Here is a 23,806-nt window from a genome sequence, read left to right as displayed (position 1 = left end):
AGTGAGATGAAAATACCAAGTCAGCTTCCCCTCCTGGTTTTCTGAAATGTGATAAGGCTCACTTTAACCTTTCTCCGTTTCGCTGGAGTAGCAGAGGTGGTAAGAGAAGTCCGAATCATTACAGGTCCTTTTGCAGTTTCTCTGGAACACTGCGCTAACCGGAGCTAATCTTTGCTGTGAAAACAAGCTGCTCTGGTGTTAGACAGAAACAGATGAAGTTTCCAGGCGAAGCCTCATGGATGTTGCCGTTAAATGGGATAAAAATTGTCGGACAGGTGCAAATCAGCGTAAGTGGTTTTGACCGCTGTGGGGGGGAATGCCATGCAAAATCCGTGTTAATATTTCTGTCGCTTAGTAACCCTGACCTCAGGGGTTATCTGAAAGGGGCTCAGAGTGGAATTTTGTTCATTTCCTGAGGGCTCTGCAGAAGCAGCGCCATCCAAGTGCCCCTTTTTTTTCAGAAAAGAAGTTAACAAACAGCCATACACGTAGTGTGGGAAATATTGATAATTTTCCTGAGCAACTGTGTTTAGTTTACTGTATTCTCTGTAGGGATTGCAAGTGTGAAACGCTGCTGTAGTATCTCGTAGTGCATGTGACCTATTTACGTGCACTGGGGTTATTGAGAAAGAACACTTCAAGCCCTGGATAGCAGTAACTGGAGTCTGTTCCAAGTTGTCTAATTGCTGGACTGAATTTGGGCTGGTTGCAGGGAGAGCTTTGTGGGACTGATGTGTTAACTCTTCGGTTTCTGAGCCCCATTCCTTAGTCGCCAGCATATACACTTTGTACTGAAAATACAAAAAAGATTAAATACCTCTTGAAAGGAAAACTATCTCTAAAAAAAGGGCAATCTGCCCTACAGCAGCTGGTACACAAGCGGGCAGTTTGGGTGGGTGGATGTTATTGATGCCGCTAGGTGCCTTTAGGACTGGTGAAATGATTTCCCAAATGCAGTGAGGTTGTTGAAACAGGATATGTAAAGGCACAACGTGTGTGTGTTTGGGGTCCAGGAGGCAGAACTGGAGGCTGGGAAGAGCTTGTGACTTCTCAGTATGTGGGTAAGTTTAGGATAGGACCCAGATCTTCTAATTCCAACAGCTTTCTCCGCTGGTTTGGTGCTATTCAAATGGGATTTGAATGCCATTTAGCCGGTCTAGGTGGACCGGCTAAAGTTTTGTGGTTCTAGAGTGCCCTCTGCTCCTGCAGGGTTTCCATGCTCTCGCCCTTCTGGTCGCTTCAGAAATAGCCACAGTGTGCTGCTTCAGGTCCTGGTGAAAAGGCGGCTGCTTGCCAGGGCTGGAGCTGATGCGTTGCTTCCATCAGAACAGGCCTCACTAGAACTTTCAGCAGACTTGGACAAAAATTGACCAGCCCTGAACTGTATCATGCCTCATGCCTTTTTGAAAACATAATGTTGAAAATGGCAAGCTTGAGCTACAGAGTATCTCCTCCTTGGAAATACTCTGGTGAAAGTCTGTGACATCTCTGTTTTCACTTACTTCCAAACACAATCCTGGCTGAAATCAGAGTGCCACAGCAATAATGATGTGCAAATCCAGCAAATTCTGGATTGCTAGAAACATACAGTGGATGAGCTTATGAGGTGCAGATGCCCCTATTTCAGTGCCAAGTGTCCCCAGAGATAGTAGAAAAGGAAAGAATTTGAGACAAAATATTGTGAAAGAAGGCTTTGGAGTAGTTGCCTCTTATTTCCGAGAATTTCAGTCCAGAATTTTGATCAGAAAGTAGTAATTGGTACCACTATACGCAAGTGCTGGTACGATTGTCTTTGTAGCTTGCTGAAATTACTGCGTGCTTTGCTTTGAAAATCTACCTAAAAGAAATTCTGGAAACATTTAGTTGCCTGATGAACAAATCTGTATTTGATTCTTCTTTCAGTCTGACTCTCTTGATGCTGCCAGAGATTAAATTAAAATATGTGATAGTGTCTTTGTTTTTGTTCCAGTCATATAAAATTTTCTGCTGTAAGATTTTCATTCCCCAAAACATGCTAATGAAGCTTTGACTTGACGTGTATGGCTACTGATTTGACTGTCGTTTTCTTTTCTTTCAGCTTTGCAGTGTATGGATGATTCCAAGCCGTGTGTTAATGAGGGAAGGTGCATTCCGTATCAAAATGGTACAGGATACTGCAAGTAAGTTCGTTTCATTTCTGATCAATTTAATTACCAGTCTTCTTTCATTCAGAGTCCTAGCCAGTAAGGAAATGTAAATTGTTAATCATATGCATATCATTATCATATTAATATGCATTCAGCATAATGATTTTAGCACAGTTGGTGCTTCTAGATAACGTGTTAGTTCTGATGCGCTAGCTTTTTGTAACATAGGAGATCTGGAATTCTTGTTCAGGTTTTTGGGTTTGCATCTTGTCAGTTTGCATTAGGTTAGGCAGCGAGGCCAAAGTGACCATAGAGGTAAACTCTGTACCTTGCTTCCAGACCACAAGTTAAGTTGGAACTTGCTCTCCATGTTATAACTTGCTGTACTTCATAGAGCTTCAGCCCAGATTTCAAAATTCTTATTCTCAGAACCACTCTGCACTCTGAAGTGTGCCAGTTCCCTTCTGCATGATGGAGAGCAAGTAATATGTGGGAGCTGCAAAAACAAACTAACAAAAAACCCCAAACAAACACCCACGTTTGTCTTTATGGCGTAGTTGATTTTGGTAAATGTTGATACCCATCTTCAGTGGTGCCTTCGCTTTGCTGCTGCATAGAAAGTTGATCAGCAGGACTTTTGGGGGGGTGCATGGTGTCTAGAGAATGAAATCACATCCGGTTAAATGCAGTTCACCTTTCAGACTGCAGTATCTAGATTTTTTTAAAAATGAAGTGATACTGCAAAAAGATAAATCCTCCTTGTTTGGCAGCGTTAATTTACGGTGTTTGCAGTAAATGGATTATTTTCTAAACCTTGTTTACTTCATCAGTGCAAGTTATGCCATTTTCTAGCATGCTAAATCACTGTTTTCTTAATGTCAACAGTCTTTAAATATTAGTGAATTTTGTCTTGTTCCTTTAGCTTGACTAACCCACAGCTCTGCACTTCACCCTTTTCTACACGTCCATCTTCCCTAGCCACGACCCTCGGTTCTTTCTATTAATGTGGTACATAAAACTCGATAGACTTAAATTGCACCTGTGGCACACAAAGGGGAAATCATAATCTAATTTGAGGTGGTTCTCAGTTTCGAATCAATACCTTATGTGCAGAAGGGCCACAGAAAGGCAAATATGTAACTTGTTATTCCCTGCTGGTTTTTTCAAATTTTTAACTATTACTGCTTCTTAGCCTTTTCCTTTCCATGGCTTTATATTGCTGTCAACAGAAACAAGCTGCCTATCTGAAAAAAAAGCTGGAACTTTTTGTGCTTTTCACTGTATTTTTAAGATTGAAAGAAGAAATTTTGTGACGTTGGTAGATCTTTCTGACACGTGCTTAAGCATGTCAGTCTGGACCCAAAGTATGTGGGTCACGATGAAAATAATAAACAAGATATTGATGCTGGTGCCGCTTCTACCTTCCTAAGGACGTTTTCTCCAACTTGCATCTTCTTAACCATGTCTTAGACTGTAAAAAAAAGTTTTAAAAAATTTAGTTTGTTCATCTGGTTAACTTCCGTTCTTGCATTTGTACTGCAATCCAGTTCTTAATACATTTCCCTTATCACAGTGATGGCTTTGACCACTCTCATATTTTTTTTAGCACACAGAGTTATTTATAATGCTAATGTTGCCTTCTTCCTTTTTGTGAAAAGCCTTCTTGCAGGTCTTAAGGCAACCCCCCCTTCAAGTAACAGTTCAGTCCCTTTGCAGGAGCCAGAGTAACTAGGAGGGCTGAGAGAGGCCTGTATATAGAGATTAGTATATGTCAGTTTTCTCGTTCTGGCTCAAGAATTTTTTTTTTTTTTTTTTTTGCAGAAAGGAAAGAAAAAATAGAAAGAAAACCCCTCAGTTGTAGAGACTCTACCTTTAGCAGGCTGATTTTTAGCATCCTGTTTTGGTTTAGCTTTTTTTTTTTTTTCCTGTACTATGAGGAACTCTGAATAAGGGAACTTTCTGTCTGGTGTGGTAACCTAAATGACTTCATGAATTTTTGATGGCTGTAAAGAGTAGAAATGCTTTGTTAAGGAAACTGAACTTATTACTAAAGCAAGTGGCTGGGCTTCTCGCTCTGCAGGATCACCCACTGATTAGCTAAATCTCCACCCCTTCCACTTTTTTTCAAGTTTTCTGCAGTACTTCCTCTGCTGGGCAGTAAGTTGTTCTAATAGGCGCTCTTCCTCTTTCTGTACCTCATCTCAGCCAAATTGTTTGTTCTAGCCTGTGGTTGATCCATCTAGTTAATCTCGCTGTCTATAAGAAACAAGCAAACAGCTGAGGGAGAACCTGCATCAGAGATAATCACATATGATGAATAAGACACGAGTAACATAAGCGCTGATAAGCAAAACATCTAGTCTAGATATTTGGCAAAGCGGCAAGTGACAGCTTAGTGCTGAAAGAGCTTTCTTTGTCAGAAAATCCTGTAGTGTCCACTCCATTAAAAGGGAAAGCTAGTTTTCTGCTAAGAAACCTTTTTTCTGCTGCATCTGGCTTCTGTTATGGGAACAGCGATTGTGACCCTGGTAAGGAAGTCGGAGTTGGATCTTTATCAGATCACTCTTGCGAGCGCCTTTAAGTAGCTCCGTTCCCCTGGTGACGCTGCTGGCCCATGGCTGTTGTTTTGTGGCAGTTTGATAGAATTACCGACCTTCTTTGACCTTGACTTTATATTTAGAAAATTACACATTCCTGTGTTTGCGTCTTCCAAGGTCAGAATTTGTGTTTGAGAGATCTTTCTACATGCTTTTGGTGACTAGCACGGTGAGGACACAGACCTTATTCCAAGGAACGTGGCTGCATCTGCAGCAGCAGTACGAAGGTGACCCGTCCTTCCGAGCTTTCTGGATTCTGCTTTGACAAAAGGCAGCTTCCATTTGGGGCTTGGCTTTGTATTGCGTTGTGGGCTGGTTTTTTCCCCCTTCAAAGCATCTCCAGGCAGCCTTTTTGCACATTGAGGTGTTAAGCATGAAGGAGCCTTCTTGCGTACTCTCATATCCAGCGGCGAAGCAGGATAACGGCTGCCTGTTGCTTAATGCTAATTGTGAACATCACAGGAAAACCCTTTCTTGTCTCCCTGCTGCTGGATGACTGGGAAAGCAGTAGGAGGAAGAGTCTGGGGGACAGGCCTGCTCACTTGCGGTGTTTCTGCAGTGCAGGCAGGCTGAGAAGGTGTGGGTACAGGGAGCTGTTTCAAGGACAAGCAGAGCAGAGATTTTTGGCAGCGCTGCCTGCTCTTTTCTGAGCGCGAGAGCCTGCTCTGCTGTGGGGGTATGGAGGACTGGGCAGTCTCTCTGTGCTTGGAGTGGGGCAGGACCCTGAAGCAGGCAGTATCTTACTGGTTTCTTTGTGTTTGGCAGCCGTGGCCTCTCCCAACTTCCCTCCCCTGTGTCCCAGTGACAGGGAGCAGAAGCAGGACCGTGCCAGGGAGAGAAGCAGAAGTGAGAAGAGAGGGAGTTGGGGTAGGGGTGCTCCAAGGTTTAGGGAGGAACCTGGGCCTTGCTACTTCTCATGCTTTGCAGGCTTTTAAGATTGGATTTTTTACCTTAGGACTGTTGCATATTGTGTGTCCAGAGGGATAGTGGAACCTCTGTATGAACCAAAGTACTGCTTTATCACTCATGTCTTTTGTCCAGTCCTGATGGTGAGAAAAAAAAAGGTAGAGTGGCAGCCATGGCCTGTTTGTTGAGCCTAGTCAAACAGGGAGACTGCTGAAGTAGGCTGATGCCAAAAGGACAGCCTCCTTCAGCGCATCCTTTCATGGCTGAAGCTGTCTGGGTTTGTGCAGCTTTGTGTGCTTCTGTGCCTCTTCAGTGAGCAGTGATTTTCTCACTGCGTGCAGAGTTTGTGCACACTTTTGCATTGCATGATGCAGTTTTTACCCCTTGTCTGCAGGGTGGCAACAGGAGGACCTCAAAGCATGCTAAGCTCAAAGTAGCAACGGCATGGCAGCAAGGGGCTTCTGGCCCAGTTCTGACCCCCTTCCCAGGTTTTTGTTTCCAACTGGATCTTCAGAAATGAATTTTAACTTGGATTTAAGAGGAGGACTGAGGCTGAAGGCAAGATCCTAGACTGCAGAACTGCTTCCGAGACTGCAGCAGATATCTTCTCAGGATCTATCTCGAGAGACTAATTACTCCTAGACCAGTGAATGGGGAATACCCACAGGAGACTTTGTAGCAGGATGAGGTCTGAGACTTTTCCAGAAGAGGCTAAATGCAGAAGTTGAAAAGTTGTCCCTTTCTGAGAATGGTCTGCCCTTTCCTGTTTCCTTCTGTCTCCTTTCAGAAATCAGAGGGGACCCTTGAGACCAGAGCAGAGGGAAAAAGAGAGTACACACACTTCTGGCTTCAAATCTGGGAGCAGAGTGGTGGTTTGAGTCACTCGGTCAAAATTTTCTATTGTGATTTACCTGTGCAAGCCAAAAGCTGTTCAAAGCTCTGGTTAGAAAAAGCTAAACTAAACCTTCCCCACTCAGACTTCAGTTGCTGTACGCTGTGGAGCAGTACGCTGTAGAAGCACTTTCTGTGGACTAGAACTAGAAACAATAGCTGTGTACTGCTTTAAAGGCACAACGGAGAGGCCGTGCCATGCCGTAGTTTGCATTCAAAGTATGACGCATAAATGAGAGCCTTGAGACATGGGAAGGAGCGTTTGTAAAGCTAACCAGAGAATCCTGTTCTCCCTCCTGAGAGGAGGTGTAGGTGTGGGAGTCAGAACCCCGGAGCCAGAGGGAAGTCTGGTTAAAATCTGTAGCAAAGTAGCTGAGACCCTTCTCACGTTAGTCATCGCGCTGCATTTTTCCCCCCCTTCTCTGTTGAAGCATCTTCCAATCAAAGTGAAGGGAGTGTTGAGTTGAGTGGGGGAGAAGCAAGACTACTAGGAAATTCTTCCCTTCGCGGTTTAAATTAAAACCATCTGCTTCCTTCTGTGCATCTCCCATGAAAATGAAACATCTGGAAGACTGGTTAAAACAAGTCTATAAGGTGCATTTGAAGAGACTGTCCTATGAATGTGCCCGAGCCAATGTAGTATGGTAGATGAGGAGGTTTTTCCAACAGACCAGCCTTATTTTTCCAGAAGTTTTTTGAAAGCAAGAGAGAACTTAAGTATTGGGAGGTAACTTCAATGTAGTTTTCTGGCAGAAGAGCCAAAAATGCAGCTTTTGTGAGCCTTCTGCTTTCACTTTGTAGCGTTAAGTTGTTAGAGTGAATGCAGCTCTGTGGATTTGTGGATACTTCAAATTTGGATAAATACCTTCATTTTGTTTCTACGTCTCTTGTTTAGCTCCATGAGAGCCTGAGTGAAGGCAAATGCAGGCTGGAGCTGAAAAGGAGGGGAGGAAAAAAAAAATGGGCTGAGCTCTGACTAAAGTATTTGTGCTGGAAAGTAGCCCAGAGAGAGTAAAGGAGAAGCTTTAATTAGAAGCAGCTGCATAGCTGATACAGCCCACAGGACATTTTCCCATTTCAAACTCTCTAGCTTTCAGAAATCAGGATTTAAATTAAGTTGTATGTGAAATTTGTTCTTAAAAGATTAAATTCCTGTTGAAGTAGGTTAAGAGACCTCATGTGCTTCCAGAAAGTGCCAGAACAAACTTCATCTTTCTGTTTCTGAGTGTTAGATGGGAAACTGAGGAGAAACAGTGGCTTTTATTTGGAAAAGATTCTGTTTCCTGCTCAGAGCATGTCATTTGGAGCTCACACAAGCTGCTATAATTTTAAGCTGCTCTGTAGACAAGTGGTGCTTCCCCCCCTCCCCCTCTCTCCCAAAGAGAACTTGAAAGAGTAAGTTGGGATGACAGCAGAGCAGGGCTGGTGGGAAGCTGGAGTTGCTGTTGAGGATAATCATATCCTTTAAAGAAGTCTGGACTTAGACCCCGCTTTTTCGGTGTTTGCCTCTATTTTTAGGCAGTGCGGTGCCCAACATGAATCAGGGGCAAATATTTGCAGTTTTGTCTACACCAGCATTTAGAGCTAAATTACTAGTATTTGTGCCTAGAAATGTTGGTGACAGGAGACGTGGTTGAAAATCTGGACTGTAGGTTTTTTGTTCTTTAACGTTCAAGAAGGAGTGCACTGAATTACTGGAGGGGAAAATGGCATAACTGTGTGACCAAGCACTTCTCTAGGAGGAGAACAAAATGGTTGGTATGGGGGCTGTGGATACCTGACCTACTGTCTCTCCTCAGGCAGGCACCTTCCCTCTGGCGTATTCTGTAAGGCTTTGTCCTTCCAAATATAAAGAGCTGAAGTGAAAAGAGCTTTTGCTGTTCGCTGCTGGAGTGCTCACTCATGTTTTTCTGATTAGCCTCAGAAGATACCGGAACAAGCCTGGTCTTGGAGTGCTCTTCAACTTTGTACCAGAATATTTGTGTGCAAAATGCTGGGCTGTTTGTGGGCGATGGTTGTGAGCGTCGTCTTAGAGCACAGATCTCAGCTTTCCTTTCAAATCATACCAGCAATACTCTTAATCAGTGTTTAGGCTCTCTTTTCCCTGTTACCAAATGTCAAATGCACCTTTCCATATGCCTGAGTGCTGGAGGAGTGGGAGAGAAGTGTATTTTGGTGGTTTATTTGCTTGTGGACAAAACATGAGGTGTTCCTCTAGACTTTCTAGTTTGTTCCACAGCCTCTCAATGAAAAAGCGCTTTAGGACTTGTCTTCTAGGTGTGTTTTGGTTTAGTTTTTATTTATTGGAGTGGTGGGTGGTGTTGGAGGACCTCTTGTTTGCCTGATGCGATGGCCTAGGTGGCGTTCTGTGAAGTTCTGGTTTGTTGCTCTTTCTTTCATGATGGAGAGAGCTACAAGCGCATGGCCTGTGCTGCTGAGGGGCTTGGTGTACTGCTGACACCAAAGGAGGCTGAGCTTCCCGAACCTCCCCATCACTGATGGTGGTGAAACCAGAAGAAATCCCTGTAACAAAGTCTTGTAAACCTTCTGGGACTGAAGTTCAGTTTGACTTTACACATTCATCAGCTGCATATAGAGGTCCAGAAACATGATTTAACCGTAGTTACCAGACGGTCTCGGAGCAGAGCTAGCCAGTGCACCGTGTGCAGGCTTGAGTGCCGTGGGAGTCGAGCAGTCTTCCAGCTTCTGGCACAGCTGCTTTTGCTGGGTGCCAGATTTCTGTGTGATCGAGCTCCTACAAAGTCGTGCTCCAGCCTGCTGGCGTTTGGACTGACTGCTAACTCAAATCAAGGAGGGATTTGGGATGTTGAAGGAAGCCTATAGAACTGCTGTGGTTTAGGCCCAGAATACCTGGAGATTGCCTCTCGTGTGAGGTGGCAGCAGCTCATGCTGACCGGCCACCTTCAGCTGTTATACTGAGGGTGGCACAAGATGCAGAGGATGTTCTGCAGATGGTGGTGTTCCAGGATTTGCTTTCTGTAACTTTATTAATCCTGCCTTGCCCTGCAAAGACTCTTCTTTCGTGTCTGTTCTTGGTTATGAAGTTGAAAGTATTAAGGTATGGTGAAAGGAGCCTAATTTGGGTGTGGGGAATGGTAAATTATGCGCGTTTATTGTATGACTTTCCTGCTTTAGACATATGGCTAAAGCTAGTTAATAAATTTTAACATGAGAAAAAGCAGTTGTGGTCATCTAGTAATGACCCCTTGCGTAACTGGGATAATAACCTCTCTGAATAGCTGTTTGAACTAGCGTGCATACTCTCTCCGAAACAGCCAATCCTGGTGTTCTTTTAAACAAGCATGAATGATGGAGAAATTCCACTGCAACCTTAAGTGCGTTGTTCCAGTTGTTTCTCTCCACTGCTGAGAGACTGTATGTAAGTCTGTGTCTGAAGATAAAGGCTACCCTATTTCTAATTTGGATTTGTCTAGCTTGAACTTTTAACTGCTCAGTTCTGTTATCCCTGTACCTTCTAGATTGGGAATTATTGTTAAATCTGAGTTTCTTTGTGGGTACTTGGAGCTTTTGACTAACTGTCTCCTTTCTTTTTCCCTCTAATAAATAGACTGAGCCACCTGAGCTTTTCATTGTGTCAAGAGTTTTCTATTAATCATTACCGTTGGCGTCTTTGAATTCATTTCAGCTCTTCCTTCTTAAAGACCAGACACTGGAACTGATGTAATGGTTGTGCCATGCAAGTATCAGAGGTAGCATAATCTCGTTTATTCCTACTTGATATTTGCTGTGTGTACATCTAAAGTATTCCTGGCCAAACTGTCACGCTAGGAATTAATGTTCAGCTGACTTGTTAGGAACCCCCAGAGCAAGTCTGTCTTTCCCAGATCAGGCTCCTGTTCTGCGGAGGATGCTGTGATTTGTTTCTAGATGTATGACTTCACGGTGCTGAGTGGCAATGTGATGGTCTGTTAAGCAGTGCTGATGGTCTTGTTAAGCAGTTCTGCTGCTACTCTAACAAGAACTTCTCTCTTACCTGTATGTTTGACAAGGATTGATGTTTTCTGTTGTTACTCATCAACAGAAGTGTTGAATAATATTGGAACAAAGGCAGATCCTTGTAATAGTCTGTTTAAAAGACAGCTTCATGACAGTTCTTTGATTTTAAACTGAATTTTAAGGCCTGTGCAGTTAGGTGTGTTTGGTGGTTTTTTTAATCCACTGTATGCTTGGAAGTGCATCAGGAAAAGGCAGTCTCTTTATGTTCTTGTCTGGGGCCTAACTGGAGACTTTGTGTATTTCTTGCAGTTGGAATCTCCTCCCTTTTGATTTGAGTAACTCGATTTAATAACTGCACCTATCCCATTCTGGAACAAAGCGTATCTAATGTCCACCTTTGAATTTTTCGCAGTGAAATATGTGTTCTCTCAGGCTGTGTATCCTGGGTTGCTTACCAGTTAAAGCCTGCAGCTGTGCCTTACAGAAAAAACTGCAAGTAGACAGTCCTGTATATGAGGTGGTGTTTTTATCCAGCATATACTCTTACAGCTTTTTGCTACCCGAAGGAAGCAAATAAAACTGTGTGTGACACAAAGGTGAGGTTTGCAGGCTTGCTTGCCTGGGTCCTCCGTCACTGGAAGTTAAATGGAAAATTTGTAGTACAAAGGCCAGTTAAAAGATGGATTACAGCTGACAAGTGTAGTCAGACTGTATTGACATAAGCTTAGGCTAGAGAGAAATAACCGCAGTTATTCTGCGATCGCAGATCTTTGTATAAAATATTACCCTGGTTGTAGATAGTGTGTGTACTCGTTTTTCTGTGGGAGACAGAGGAACAGTGACCTTGTCATGAGGGTGCTAGCCAGGGCGTGGGAGACCTGACTTCAGTGCTTGCGTTGCTAGTGGAGCGCAGCCTTCAGCATGTCGCAGTCCCAGATGCACTTATCAACATGAGGATAGCAGTATATTCCTGTCTCACGGGAGCGTTGTGGAGAAAGAACTGCTACGGATATTTGGGCCCTCAGACACTGCATTTGTACAAGGTTTATAAATATTTTGGAGGATGGATGATACCTGATGTTAATACCTATTAGTGAAACTGCTTGATTTTCTTCTAAAAAAAGAATGCTTATTAGAATGGGACTAGGTGCAAGGAATTAATTGTTACTCAGCAGTTCTTTAACACTTAAACTATTACTGAAGTTTTGAAGGGAAGTGCAAGAACAAGGTCCTACATTTGATGTAACTCCAATTGTGTGCAGTATTTATTTATTTATTTTGTAATGAGTGATTTCACAATTTGAACTTAAGTTTTCTGTGGTGGTGTTTGGGACAATCCCAGAGGAAGGCTGTGTTACATCTATGACGTTAGCATTTAGGTCTGTTAGTATTAATGTTAATTATGGCAAATTCCGAGACTCTTGGTGGCCATGGGAGTTCATTCCTGAGATCTTCCCAGGACAGCAAAGCTTCAGGTTAATGTGCTGCAAGTAATTTCTTCTCTCTTGCAGGTGTCGAGAAGGCTTTCTTGGAGACTACTGCCAGTACAGAAACCCCTGTGAAAGCAATACCTGTAAGAACGGGGGAACTTGTGAAACTACGTCTCTGATAGGAAAGGCTATCTGCAAATGTGCTCCAGGGTTCACGGGAGAGGATTGTCAATACTCCGAAACGCACCTCTGCTATGTGTCCCAGCCCTGCCTGAATGGAGGAACATGTCACCCCCACAGCCAGGAAACGTATGAGTGTGTCTGTCCTCCAGGTTACACAGGTGAGGTTCTGCATTTGTACCTCCAGGCTCCCTCCTTTGTGAATTACTTCATCCTGGAATGTTCTGGGGCAGTCATAATACGCTTTCAAATTTACTAGCTCCAGCACAGGAAATGAGAAGAGCTCTAAGTGACTTCATGACCAAAAAAAGCAAAGGGGGTTAGGGAATCAAACTCCCTACCCTTTACACGTAAGCAGAAAGACATTTAGATCTTGTGGGGTTGTCCACGTGGGAAAACTGAGTGCAGAAGCTACTCTGGAGTGGCTGTTGTGCTTTGGATTCAGAGTCTACCTTCTAGAAGAACTGAAGTAAATCTGACCAGCAAATTTTTTCTATGGGAAAATGACAATTGGGTGTCTGAGGGGAAGCATGGAAACTCACCCCTTTCATTCTTGAAGGGGATGTAGAAGAAGAGTGAGTGTCAGTGTGTAGTATGATTTCAGGTCATGGATTATTTTTATAAATCACGACTCTCTGTATCTTGCTGCCACTCTAAATAAAATGACTTTGTACTGTAACCACAAATTGATTTTTGTTTCAAATATAATACTGCAAAATGCAGACATAAATTTTCCTGTAATGATTTTAAGATTTAGTACACCAATCATTTTGAGGTAACATGAAGGAAATACTGTTTTCCATAGAAATAACTTTTTATTAATGGTGTGCTCTGCCTTGACCCTCCAGGAAAGGATTGCCAGTGGATTGATGCCTGTACATCTCAACCTTGTGCCAATGGAAGTACATGTACTGTATCTGGAAATAAGTTCTCCTGCATCTGTCTGTCTGGCTACACTGGCCAGAAGTGTGAGATAGATGTGAATGAATGTGCCACACCAGGCCTTTGTCAACATGGTGGGACCTGTGTCAATTTGCCCGGTTCATACCGATGCCAGTGCAAGCCCGGCTATACAGGGCATCGCTGTGAGAGCGTGTATGTGCCGTGTTCCCCGTCACCCTGTATGAATGGAGGAACGTGTCATCAAACAAGTGACTTCACCTTTGAGTGCAACTGTCTGCCAGGTAAATGGTCCTTCTTCAAAGTGCTTTGTTTTGTAGTCTTGTCACTGTGTTCTTCTGAAAACATCTCTTGGAGTTTGTGTGATACTTGTCTAATTAATATAGGGTTGAAGGGAGAAACCTCAGCAAGGCAGGAAGCTCTGCTAGGATGTGAATTTCTGGGTGTCAGGATTTCATAATATGGAAGGGAAGAAAACGTAAGAAGGCTAGAAATGACAGATTTCTTTGGAAGCCAAGTAGAGGCAGGGTGTCAAATAGGTAAGAACTGTGAGGTAGATCCAAGGAGATTAGGCTGTTATCTCTTAATGCCCATTTGGAATGTGAAATTCCATGAACATAAAGCTCTACAAATATGTAGCTTTGTGTCAGTAAAGACCACAGTTAACTTCAGCGCTTGAATGAGTATGAATGCGTGTCTTTCTCCTTCTCAGTCTTTACCCCTAAAACATATTAGGTTCTATTCCTTTCCTTTTTCTCCTCCATTTCCTCCAAATCTTACGAGATAACATTTCCAACTCACTACACCCTTTTTATACTATAGTACCTCCAGATAATTTATGCTTGCTTGTTTTCTGACGCTGATAGCTGCCCTGAGTTCATCCACAGCAGGGGTGACATGCTTACTCCTCGGGATCATGGGCTGTATTGGTTTTGTGTGTCAAGCTGGGCTCCGATCACCAAGGCACCTGTCCCTACAAATGACCGTGCGTCACCTGGTTGGGAGCCTGGTGGTCTCATCCTGTCCTGCTCCTCCCCATCCGCTTGTCATACTGACCACAGGGCAGTACTAGTCATCTTTGCGTATCACTTTTTTTTTTTTTAGGCTGATATTTTTTTACTGAGTAATTCAGTCCATGGGAAACTGATTGTTTGGAAATGGTTTTGACTAGACTTCCTACTTGAGTGTATTGCAGTTTGGCACATAAGTGCTTGGTGTGTGGTAATCTAGAAAAGTAAACTCTCCTCCCTTAAGCATTTCTCTGTTGTTATTTATGTGAAAGACGTAGCTGCCGTATGCTGTTTAGGGTGAATGTAGAGTGGCTGCATTCTCATCGGGATCATCTGGAGTCGCAGGTATGTGTGGAAAGCGCATTTAGAACTTAACTTGTGAAAAACACTCTTTTTGGAGATCTTTGTCTTGAAGTGTTGGCTCACATTACCTTAAATGTACATTGCCAACCTTAGCTAGTGCCTGTACAACAACTTTCTGGGTTGTCTGAGCAAGCATGTGACTTAGAAGAATTTAGGAAAGTCAATCTTAAAATAGAAGCATGTATCATCTTTATTTTTGTGCAAAAGCAACTATTTCTAACTATGCTTGAAAAAACAGTGCTTGAACGTACAGGGTCTTTGCTGTATCTGAACTAACCGTTCTTTTCAGGGAATGTATTGCTTTTCTGCTTTGCATCTTTTATAAATGAAATTGTAAACTAAGTATCTCTGTACTAACAGGCTTGATCAGAAATTCAGAATTTTCTCAGTGAGATCTGTTTAGCCAGTTCAAGGAGTTTAAGATCTCACATAGAAGCAGTGTGGTGGGAGGAAGAGGAGGGGAAGATGAAGTTTGAAGGACTTGATCCTGTAAAGCTGATAAGGCAGTTTGCTTTCGTGATTGTCTTACAGGGGCACAAGGGTAGGAGCACATTTTCCCTTAGACAAGCATGTGGGCTGACTAAACTATGGTCAGGAAATGAAAATGAGATTACTATAGTAACAGTTACACACCCACACTGCTCACACACGTTTTGGATTATTAGCTGCTTTTTTGGACTTGTTATACAAAGTGTATGGTGGGGGTGAGTTAGTGTGGCTTTGAAAGCCTTCACTTCTGTATTTCCTGTATTTGTTTAAGTTGGCCATGTTGTTTTGCTAGCTTGATTTTAAAAACTAGTTGTTTGAAAAATAACAAAAAAGAGACATTGGAGAAGCCAAAATGCTTACATTGAACTCTTTGATAAAGGCAAGGCACCCAGCCATTTCTTCTCCCTTACAATCAAGCATGTAGCACAAAATTTCTGAAGTGTTGGAAAAGGTTCTGTCTGGGAAGGAAAGGTCAACAGAGAGAAGAGAAATGGTGGTCTGTCCCAGCCAGGGAAGATGTGAACACGGCCCACTCATCTGGAAGACAGTGCCAAGAGTATGGACTAGAAATTCCTCTCTAGACGCCTTCTCTGAATTGGAGCGATGCCGATGATACTGTGACTATAAATGGAATTGCTCTAGCCCTTCCTTCTGAATTGCCTTCAGATGTTACCATAGCTCAGCGTTACAGCTGTAGAGGCAGGAGGTAGTTACATCTTGAACCACTGGGATGCTTTTTTTTAATACGATTTTGCATCTTATGACCTGTGAAACTGCTTTGAAGAAACTGATGTTGCCCAAGCAGCAATTTAAGCATAATTAGCTTACTCCTGGACTGGCACCGAAATGAGTTCTTGTTTCCTGTAGATGTTTTCTTTTTTACTTTTGAGTGAATTTTGTTGTTTTAAAAATACAGATGCATGAGAATCAGAGCTTGGAAATATGGAAAAAGCCTACAAGCTGGGATTACACATCACAGCAGCTTTTTCTACAGTAGTCCAAGTACTGTTTTTCCAAGCTGCTATTTTGCTATTTTAAATTCTCAGGTTCCCATTTCACTTTTGGATTTACACAAACAAATCTTACATTAGGTAACTCATGAAGTTCTGTGTTAGAAGGGGTCAGCAGTTGGTGGCAAGTGTAAGTGAAGAGTTATATACACTGTGTGAAAGGTAACTTCTTATGTTCTATCCATCTGGTATAATAATTTTTTTTCTCTGGGCTTTGATTTAGATAAAAAGATTGCAGACAAGTGAGCATGTTAGGTCAATCATAGTCATAGTAAAAAAAATACTTCTGTGAAAGAGACTTAACCTGAAGCATTAACAACTCCTTTAAATATAAGAACGAGCTCATAGTTATAAATATTTGACAAAAAAGGAGTTCATTTGGCAACTAACCTTTAATGGAATGTTAAACAAGTCAATAGAGGAAGTTCTTAGCTGGGAAAGTGATTATTCATTGTTATCCATCAAAATAATTACCCATTAACTAAGATAAGGACCCTAGGGAATTCCAAGGGCTTGTTCAGGAAACGATCTGTCAGGCTGGAGCAGGCTGTTTATGAGAGCTGGAACACTTCCTGGGAAGAGGAAGTAACCTCACGCCGGTTTGTAGCGGGGCATCACACTACCTCGTGCAGTGAGCATCATGAATGGAGTCTAGCAAACATGCTGAATTTCCCGTGGTGGGGAAGACCTTGCCAGGATTTAGCGATGAGCTGCTTCTGGTGAGGTGTGAGGGTTCTGCATGGCAGCAGTCTTCGGGTACCAGATGGCGTGCGTGCCTCTCTGCTCTGCGTGAGCCAACTCTCGTATGTCGAGTAGCCCATCTCACTTTTATTTCAAGACGCTGAACTACTGGAGTTGCATGCAGGCAACTACCTTTGGATGCCCGGTGTGCAGAACTTTGCTTCTGTGTTAAAATGATGCAGATCAGTTTTAGTGCTCTGTGTCGAGATCCCTAATTCCTTGTCAGCAGGCCCTAAATCTGACAATAGCATACCATTTTCATTCAGGTATAATTTCCTGTCCCCATAACTAATTGGTCCTGCAGAAAGTTTGAGGTGTAATTCATAGGTTGAAATAAAGCTAAGGATTAAGAATTGGAGGGAATTGGATATAGCGCTCTGGAATGGCATGGAGATTTCAGATGACGTAGCAGTAAAGTTATCTGCTTGTATCCGTCTGCGTGCTAGAGGAGGAACAGCATGCTGTTAGCAGTGGGAACGCTTTTCCCCTTGAGGTTCTCATTCCTTAGTTTGCTGTGCTTGGAGAGACGGAGCAAAAGTCAGGCTGTGTATTGCAAGCTGTTCTCTTGGAGGGAGAAGGCAAAGGACAAGATGTTAGTCCCAGCACAGGAGGGAACAGGAAACAGTGTCAGGTGTCCAAATACATCAAAACAGTGAACTCTCTGGATTGCTGGAAAAGAGCCAGGTTATGTAACTGCAAAATCAGATCCTGGGACCCAGCTTAAGAAAAGCTCACGTGTCTCAGAGCAACTTCATGCTTGTTGTGCTCAAATGTAGGTGGGTTGGCCCGAACAACCATGACTCTAAAGGACCAGTTTTATGAATGAAACCTAAAATTTACTAGGAGAGTTTTATTTACCAATTAAGCAGATTGCAATATTGCAGTGTAAGTACGACTTGAAGAGGACATAAAAATCGTGCCTTTACAGCTTTTAGATGTTCTGAAACTAAGCCAAAGTCGTTCTTCAGAGTAAGAAAAATTTAAAGGGAATTTGGAAGTTGGGAAGTTACCAAAAAGAAAACTTGTGTTTTCAAAATAGTGTCATCTTCTCCATTCAAACTGTTCCTGATTCCCTTTCCCCTGGAGATGTCTTTTGACCGAGCACACTTGGCTGTGTGTCATTTCTCTTGAACCTTTTACTACATTGTGCTTTTTTTTCTGGTAAACTCTCTTTTTCATTTCTATTCTACTGTCGCTAGTGGTATCCTCCAGCTTTTAGTGTGGGATTAATGGTTTTCTGCATTTGCCTGAGACACTTGAGGACCAACTCTTAGATGGTAATATAGCTGGTTAAAAAGTGAAAATGCATAATGGCTTGGTGAGGTTTTAGTGTTGGGGTAACACCCATGCTTTATTACTTATAATTATTGGACAGCTTTAAATTTGAGTGCAATACAGTGAGATTGTTTTAAATAAATACCTGCCGTCAGGAATTTCTTTATTACAAAGTAGGATAGGTCTTCATATTGTCCAAGCTGAAAGGATAGGAACTTAAACCTTTAGAGGTTGTGGTTCTGGATGCATTTCCATGCTGATCACGTTGCTGGCATGAGTGCAATCTGTGGTCAAGCTGAAGAGCAAACTGATAGGACACCCCTGTGTTTTATAGCTGAGCCTTCGGTCATGCATGGTAGCTTTATACAGTTTTAAATATAGTGATCTGATACTAGTTGTATTCCTTGGTAGTTGCTCCTCACCACCTTTTGCCAGGAACACACTGCTGTGATTAGGACTTGGACTAACCGTGATGTATTTCCTATTCATTTTAACCTTTTCTACTGCCATTAAATTTGCAGGAGCTTGAGTGAAGGTGGGAAGGGCTTCTTTCTTGCTGATGGGCGCTAATGCACTTGATATAGCTTGGCAACAGCAGTGCTCTTTGCTTCTGACTCTTACCTGCTGTACTGGAGAAGTTCAAGAGATTGGGAATGCATGGGACATGTCAGGTCTCCTGAGAAGAGTGATAGTCTAGAGAAGCTGCTTCAAAGCTTTACCGCCTCATCTGCCACACAGCGTGATCTACACTGGAGCAGATGTTGCTTAGAGGGTCTATGTGACTTGACACAGATGTTATGGAAGTGTCTGGAATGGGGCATCAAAAGTAGAAGGGTTAAAGCATAATTTTGGATGAGAGGACTGTGTCATGCTAATATTACATTCCAAAGCAGTGAAGAGGCAGAGCTGATGTTTTAAATTAACGCGTGTGTTCTGGAATCATTTACTTCATCCACATTAGCATGCATCCACTTGTGCTTTGATACATAGCGCTCTCATCCAGCAGAAGTGGCAGGTTTATTTAATGAAGTGTGAAGTAAATCAGCAGGGGGAGTCAAGGGGAAGATGGATTATTGACGACTCCCTTCCCTAATGTCTCTGCTTCTCTTTATTTGAAAGGAAAGGGAGAACTAGCAAGAATATTTTACCAGTGTGGCTGTGTTCATTAGGAGCCTTGATTTTCATTGGGGAAGGGTGTCTGGTTCCTTCTGCTTTTTAATCAGGGCCTAGTGTATAAGCATTGCCTGGGTGGTGGCTGATTTGTTGATTGACTGACTTCTCTAACACTGAAGAAGCTCATCTTCAAAGCATAGAAGATCTTTCTTTGACCTGACCAAGGCTGAGGTATTTGTGAAGTGAACACTGCGCACTTTTTTTGCCATGGGAAAACTTGTCCTGGGTTGTTCTCTAACTGCTGCTTGATGGGCAGTGATGAGTTTACCTCCTAGTAAACTAAATCTCCTGGCCTTCACTTTGTTTCCTTTGAGTGACAGTGCTCATTAGTCACTTAAAGAAAAAATGCCCTTGTCTTTTTGGTGGTGAAGATGTTATTTGGCCATCTACCCATGGTAGTGGTGTTCTGTGTAATCTGGCCTGCATGCTGTCAGTAGAGGCATTCAACAAAGTCTCTGGTCAGTGTGCTACATTGAGGTTCATCAGGATTAGGTTAACAGGGCAAGAAAAAAAGAAGAGGGGAAGCTGTATGAAGGGTGAATTCTCTTCAAAAGAAGCTGAAAGCCCATTTCAGTCATCTTGTGATTTTTGCTTTGTCCAGGTTTCGAGGGGAGCGTCTGTGGGCACAACGTTGATGACTGCCCGAATCACAACTGCCAAAATGGAGGCGTATGCGTGGATGGTGTGAACACCTACAACTGCCGCTGCCCCCCGCAATGGACAGGTACGTACTGTCTAAACATTCCCGTACGGGCTGGGCATGCTTTACGGGAATGAAATGCAGGACTTCTGGCCTTCACCCAGTGTACAACTCAAGTTGCGTACGGCTGAATGCAGCTCACAGCTGTGCCTTGTTCTGCAGTCTGGGGGACAGATGTCAGTGGATGCAAACAAGAAGATTGTTTGCGTCAAAGCCACCACAATGCCGGGCAATTTCCCATTGTACCAGGCAGCGTTAACAGGGTTACGTGCGCGTGGGTTTGGCAGATAAGTACCATGATTCTCGAGCCGCAGTGCAGTCTGACTGTCAGAGCTGTACTTCTGCTTGGATGTAAGAGGATGTGTTTTACAAAAGTACAAAGCATGGCTTTGCTGTTACAGGTATGTGCATATAGCAGTACTTCGCTGATACATCTTGGGGGTATTTTTAACCTGGGATAGTGATCCCCGGTAGATAGTAACGCTGCTGAAGAACAGGGCAAATATGAAAGAAGGCGTTGGTGGGAAAAAGGGAGGGAAGAGAAGTGGTGTATGTATGGGAAGCTTATGTTCTTGCTGTTATTATTTTCCTGATGTGACTGATTTTTATCTGGAGTTCTATGACTAGCAAAGCTACTTTTGCTTCATAAATGAGTCTGCTTTACTCTAAGTCTGTAGGGGGATCTGTAGGGGGAAAAAGTGTGAATTCAAGAAAGTGTTATGCTTGATGTAAGGAAGCAGCTTACAGGAAATTCAGTGTCACTTTTAGTCACAAAATGTCTCTGTACCTCAAAAATAAACAAATACCTCCGTTTTTGGGTTGGGTTTTTTTTTTTGAGTCATACTGTTGATTCTTAGCTGGCACACTTTTTCAGCTGAGTGTAGTTTTGCCCTTCTTTCAAAATCATAGCTAAAAAAACAACCGTAAAACTGGAAAACTGAGCTATGGACTCAATTTGCATTTTTCCTTTCATAAAGCAGATTGGGATACTTGTTTTGGAACTAAGCTTGACCTAGCCCCTCAGGTTCTGAAGAACCTTTGGCATGTTTGTATCTAGAAAATACTGTATTTGAAACCAGAACATCTGTAGTGGTTGGTAGTTCAGACAAATGCACTGTGAGGAGTTTGACTGTTAGAGACCAGAGGTTTCATCTTGTTCGAGCTATTTTTCCTCCGAGAGCATCATTCTCGTTATAAACCGGTTGTCATTAAGTGCAAAGGAGGCTCCCAGTTAAGAACTCTCGTTAACTTTAAATAATTATATATTGTTGAATGAAGTTAAAACCACATCAGAGTAAAATGCACCACTGCTTGCACAGCTCTTTGAAGCTAGGTGTAAAGAGGAGAAAATGAGTCCCTTAATGAGCAAGTACCCTTGCTTCTTTACTGCTTCTCTGGCTGGCTGTGTTTAAAGCCTGCAGAAGGTGAAACCTGCAAAGGAAAACATGAATAGAGCTCGGGTGTGGAGCCAACAACCCTTCAGTAACCCCCAAAATCTTGCTTCACGCTGCAGAAATTATAAACCTTGTTATGGCTTCCAGCATCTGTCAGCAGTAAATTAATCTCCGGCTTATTCCTGAAGCATAGGGGATTATGAGTGTGTACAGCATCAGTTTATAATCTACAAGGGATTATTTTGCTTTGTAGAGGCCTCGAAAACTTAGCTTGGCTTACAGAATTTGAGTAGATGACTGTTGTCAACTAGGGATGACTTCTGCAACTCACCTGGAAGAGACCTTGGTGGTAACAGGCTGTGATTCTGTTTGGTTTTGTGGTAGATTCTCTCTCTGATTAACCACTGAAGTTCTTTGCAATGCAGTTGTGTGGCTCCCTCTCTGAACCTCTTATGGGCTCTGACTGACTTGCATTGGGAAAAAAATTTAGACCTGTGTTGTGGCCCAGCATTGTGCCATCTGTCTCCTGTGTGCAGTCTCTCCAGAAAACCATGTGTGTGTGTTTGATGAAACCCTGGAAAGAGATAAGAGCTCCTCAAGCCTTATGTTCTCATGCTTTTCTAAAACAATTTAGTGGAAAGGGCTTTCTGAGAATTTCCTTTGTTTATGGTGAGGTTAAGATTATCAGCGCAGCAGTGGTTTTAGATGATGGCTTCTCAAGGCCGTTGACTTTCTAGACTTCAGGAATCAGGTTAGCTTGGAAATAAAACTGGTCTCACCGTTCAGGAACCAGCAGCTTGGCTATTTGAACAACGAACATTAGAGCCTTTGGGGAACTGAACTGTCGTGTTTAAAATGAACTGTGCCAGTGGACAGACTGTCTTGCAAGTCAGCTGAGTTCCTCTTGTTCTAACGTGGTCCTGCAGCTCAGCCCAGCAGTGACCCTGCTCTGTCATCTCTGTAGCATTTTGTTGAAAGAAGCTCGTTTCTCTGAATGGACTTCAGTCCCTTTCCTGCATCTTCAGTTAGAGACTGAGAAGATGCAGGATATCAGTACATGTCCAGGTTCGAGACAGGAGGGGTGTCACTGAGGCAGAGCACAAAATAGGGAAGGGAGATGGAAAACTACTAGAATAGTTTGGGGAGGTGACTTTTCTCAGGATTAAACTGCAGCTGATGCTGACAGGAGTAAACGACAATAAAAAACGAGTTACTCAGCAATAAGGAAATGTTGTGTAAGTGCAGGTCCATCCTTTGCACAAATGTGATTTATAACACTGTAAATCATCTCTAAGGTAAGTGAAGAGGAGAGAGCTGAGCAAACAACTCTGTAAGAGTCTGTCCTGATAAATGCTTATAGCCCAACAGTGGGAAGCTGAGAGTGAATGCTTCGGGAAATCAAAAGCTTCGAAAGAGACCTTGAGGTTAGAGGGCATTATGTGCAGCTTAAGGAAAAAAAAAAAAAAAAGCATCAGCTAAAAGTGAAAAGATGTTAAATTTTCTAAAAGTACTTTAACAGTGTACATGTGCTGTCTTCCTAAGTTCCTCTGCAGTCTCTTCTTTCTAATACTTACTTGTCAAGTAATCTTGGAGAAGTTTAAATTGGTCTATTTGCAGTTTTAGTCTTTATTAAATCTTTGTGCCGTGGTTGATGATCTACCATGTTTATTAATTTAATTTGTTCTTCATGGTGTAGAGAAACCAATCTCATTCCTTGCTAGAAAAATCAAGAAGCAGTACTGCACCCGATGGAGAATAGTTTTGTGTAAAGTGATACTGAAGCATCCTTTACTGAAAGAGAAACTGTCCTACTTCATTTTGCTAACTATCTGCCTCTTGTAATTCCCTGACAGGTGGTAGGCTGGACTATGTAACTATGCATTTAAATTTATTCTTTTTTTTTTTTTTTTTTTTTTTCTGCTTGGTACTAGAATCTAGCTTTTGAGAGACTGTTTGCTTTCAGTCTAATTTCCTGCTCCTCAAATAGGGCTCACTGCTCCTTTTTTTGTTGAAGTGCTTGCCTTCTCTTTCTCATTTTGCTGCTTTTTCCGGAAAGATAAAATCTTGCCTTTCAGAAACAATGATGAGAAATTCCTGCTGTCGCTAATGTTTTTGTCACCTTCAAAGTTCTTGTATTTCATATGGTTACAGTGGTTGTCAACCTCGTAAATTTGTGACTGGGAAGAAGATCTTGCATGTGTTTTGGTGAAACTGCACTAGATCTTTTCTGTTGCTGAATGTTAACTGATTTTTTTTGTTTGTTTGTTTAAGGATGACTTTATCTTGTCCCAGGCTAAATCCTTTGTTAGAACCAGTGTTTGCTGAGGCCTCTCGAGGCACTGTGTTGCAGACGTATAATGAAACTCACTTTTTATTGGAAATAGATCAAGATGCTTTTGTGAAAGACTGAAGTCTATTCCTTTGTGCATGGCAGGACAAGAATTTGGTGTATTTGAAGTGTAATTTGAGTCAAAATTAGCCTAAAATCCTGGCTGATGACTGTGCCATGTGAAGTCTCTGCTTTGCGCTGCTGTTCTGCAGTAGTTAAACCAGGTTGGTGGTTCACTGTGGTCTGAGGAGGAAGGTGTCTTTGCCTTCTCTCCGTGTTCCCAGCCACCCTTCCCCTGGGTGGCTCTGGTATTT

The 23,806-nt window shown here is 42.6% G+C and overlaps 1 protein-coding gene across 1 annotated transcript in view; it reads left to right on the top strand.

The window, feature by feature from the left end:
- The window catches only part of NOTCH2 (notch receptor 2), an 86,529-nt gene that overhangs the window by 7,945 nt on the left and 54,778 nt on the right, over positions 1-23,806 (top strand). The window contains exons 2-5 of the mRNA XM_086753111.1: positions 2,078-2,159; positions 12,010-12,269; positions 12,957-13,292; positions 19,671-19,793. Coding sequence (XP_086609237.1) covers positions 2,078-2,159; positions 12,010-12,269; positions 12,957-13,292; positions 19,671-19,793 — 801 coding nt within the window. The remainder of the gene's footprint in view (positions 1-2,077; positions 2,160-12,009; positions 12,270-12,956; positions 13,293-19,670; positions 19,794-23,806) is intronic.

Source organism: Chlamydotis macqueenii, chromosome 8 (assembly GCF_036417535.1).
Source record: "Chlamydotis macqueenii isolate bChlMac1 chromosome 8, bChlMac1.mat, whole genome shotgun sequence".
In the NCBI taxonomy this organism is placed as follows: domain Eukaryota; kingdom Metazoa; phylum Chordata; class Aves; order Otidiformes; family Otididae; genus Chlamydotis; species Chlamydotis macqueenii.
The sequence above is the reverse complement of the archived record's forward strand: the minus strand, read 5'-3'. Positions and strand labels throughout refer to the sequence as shown.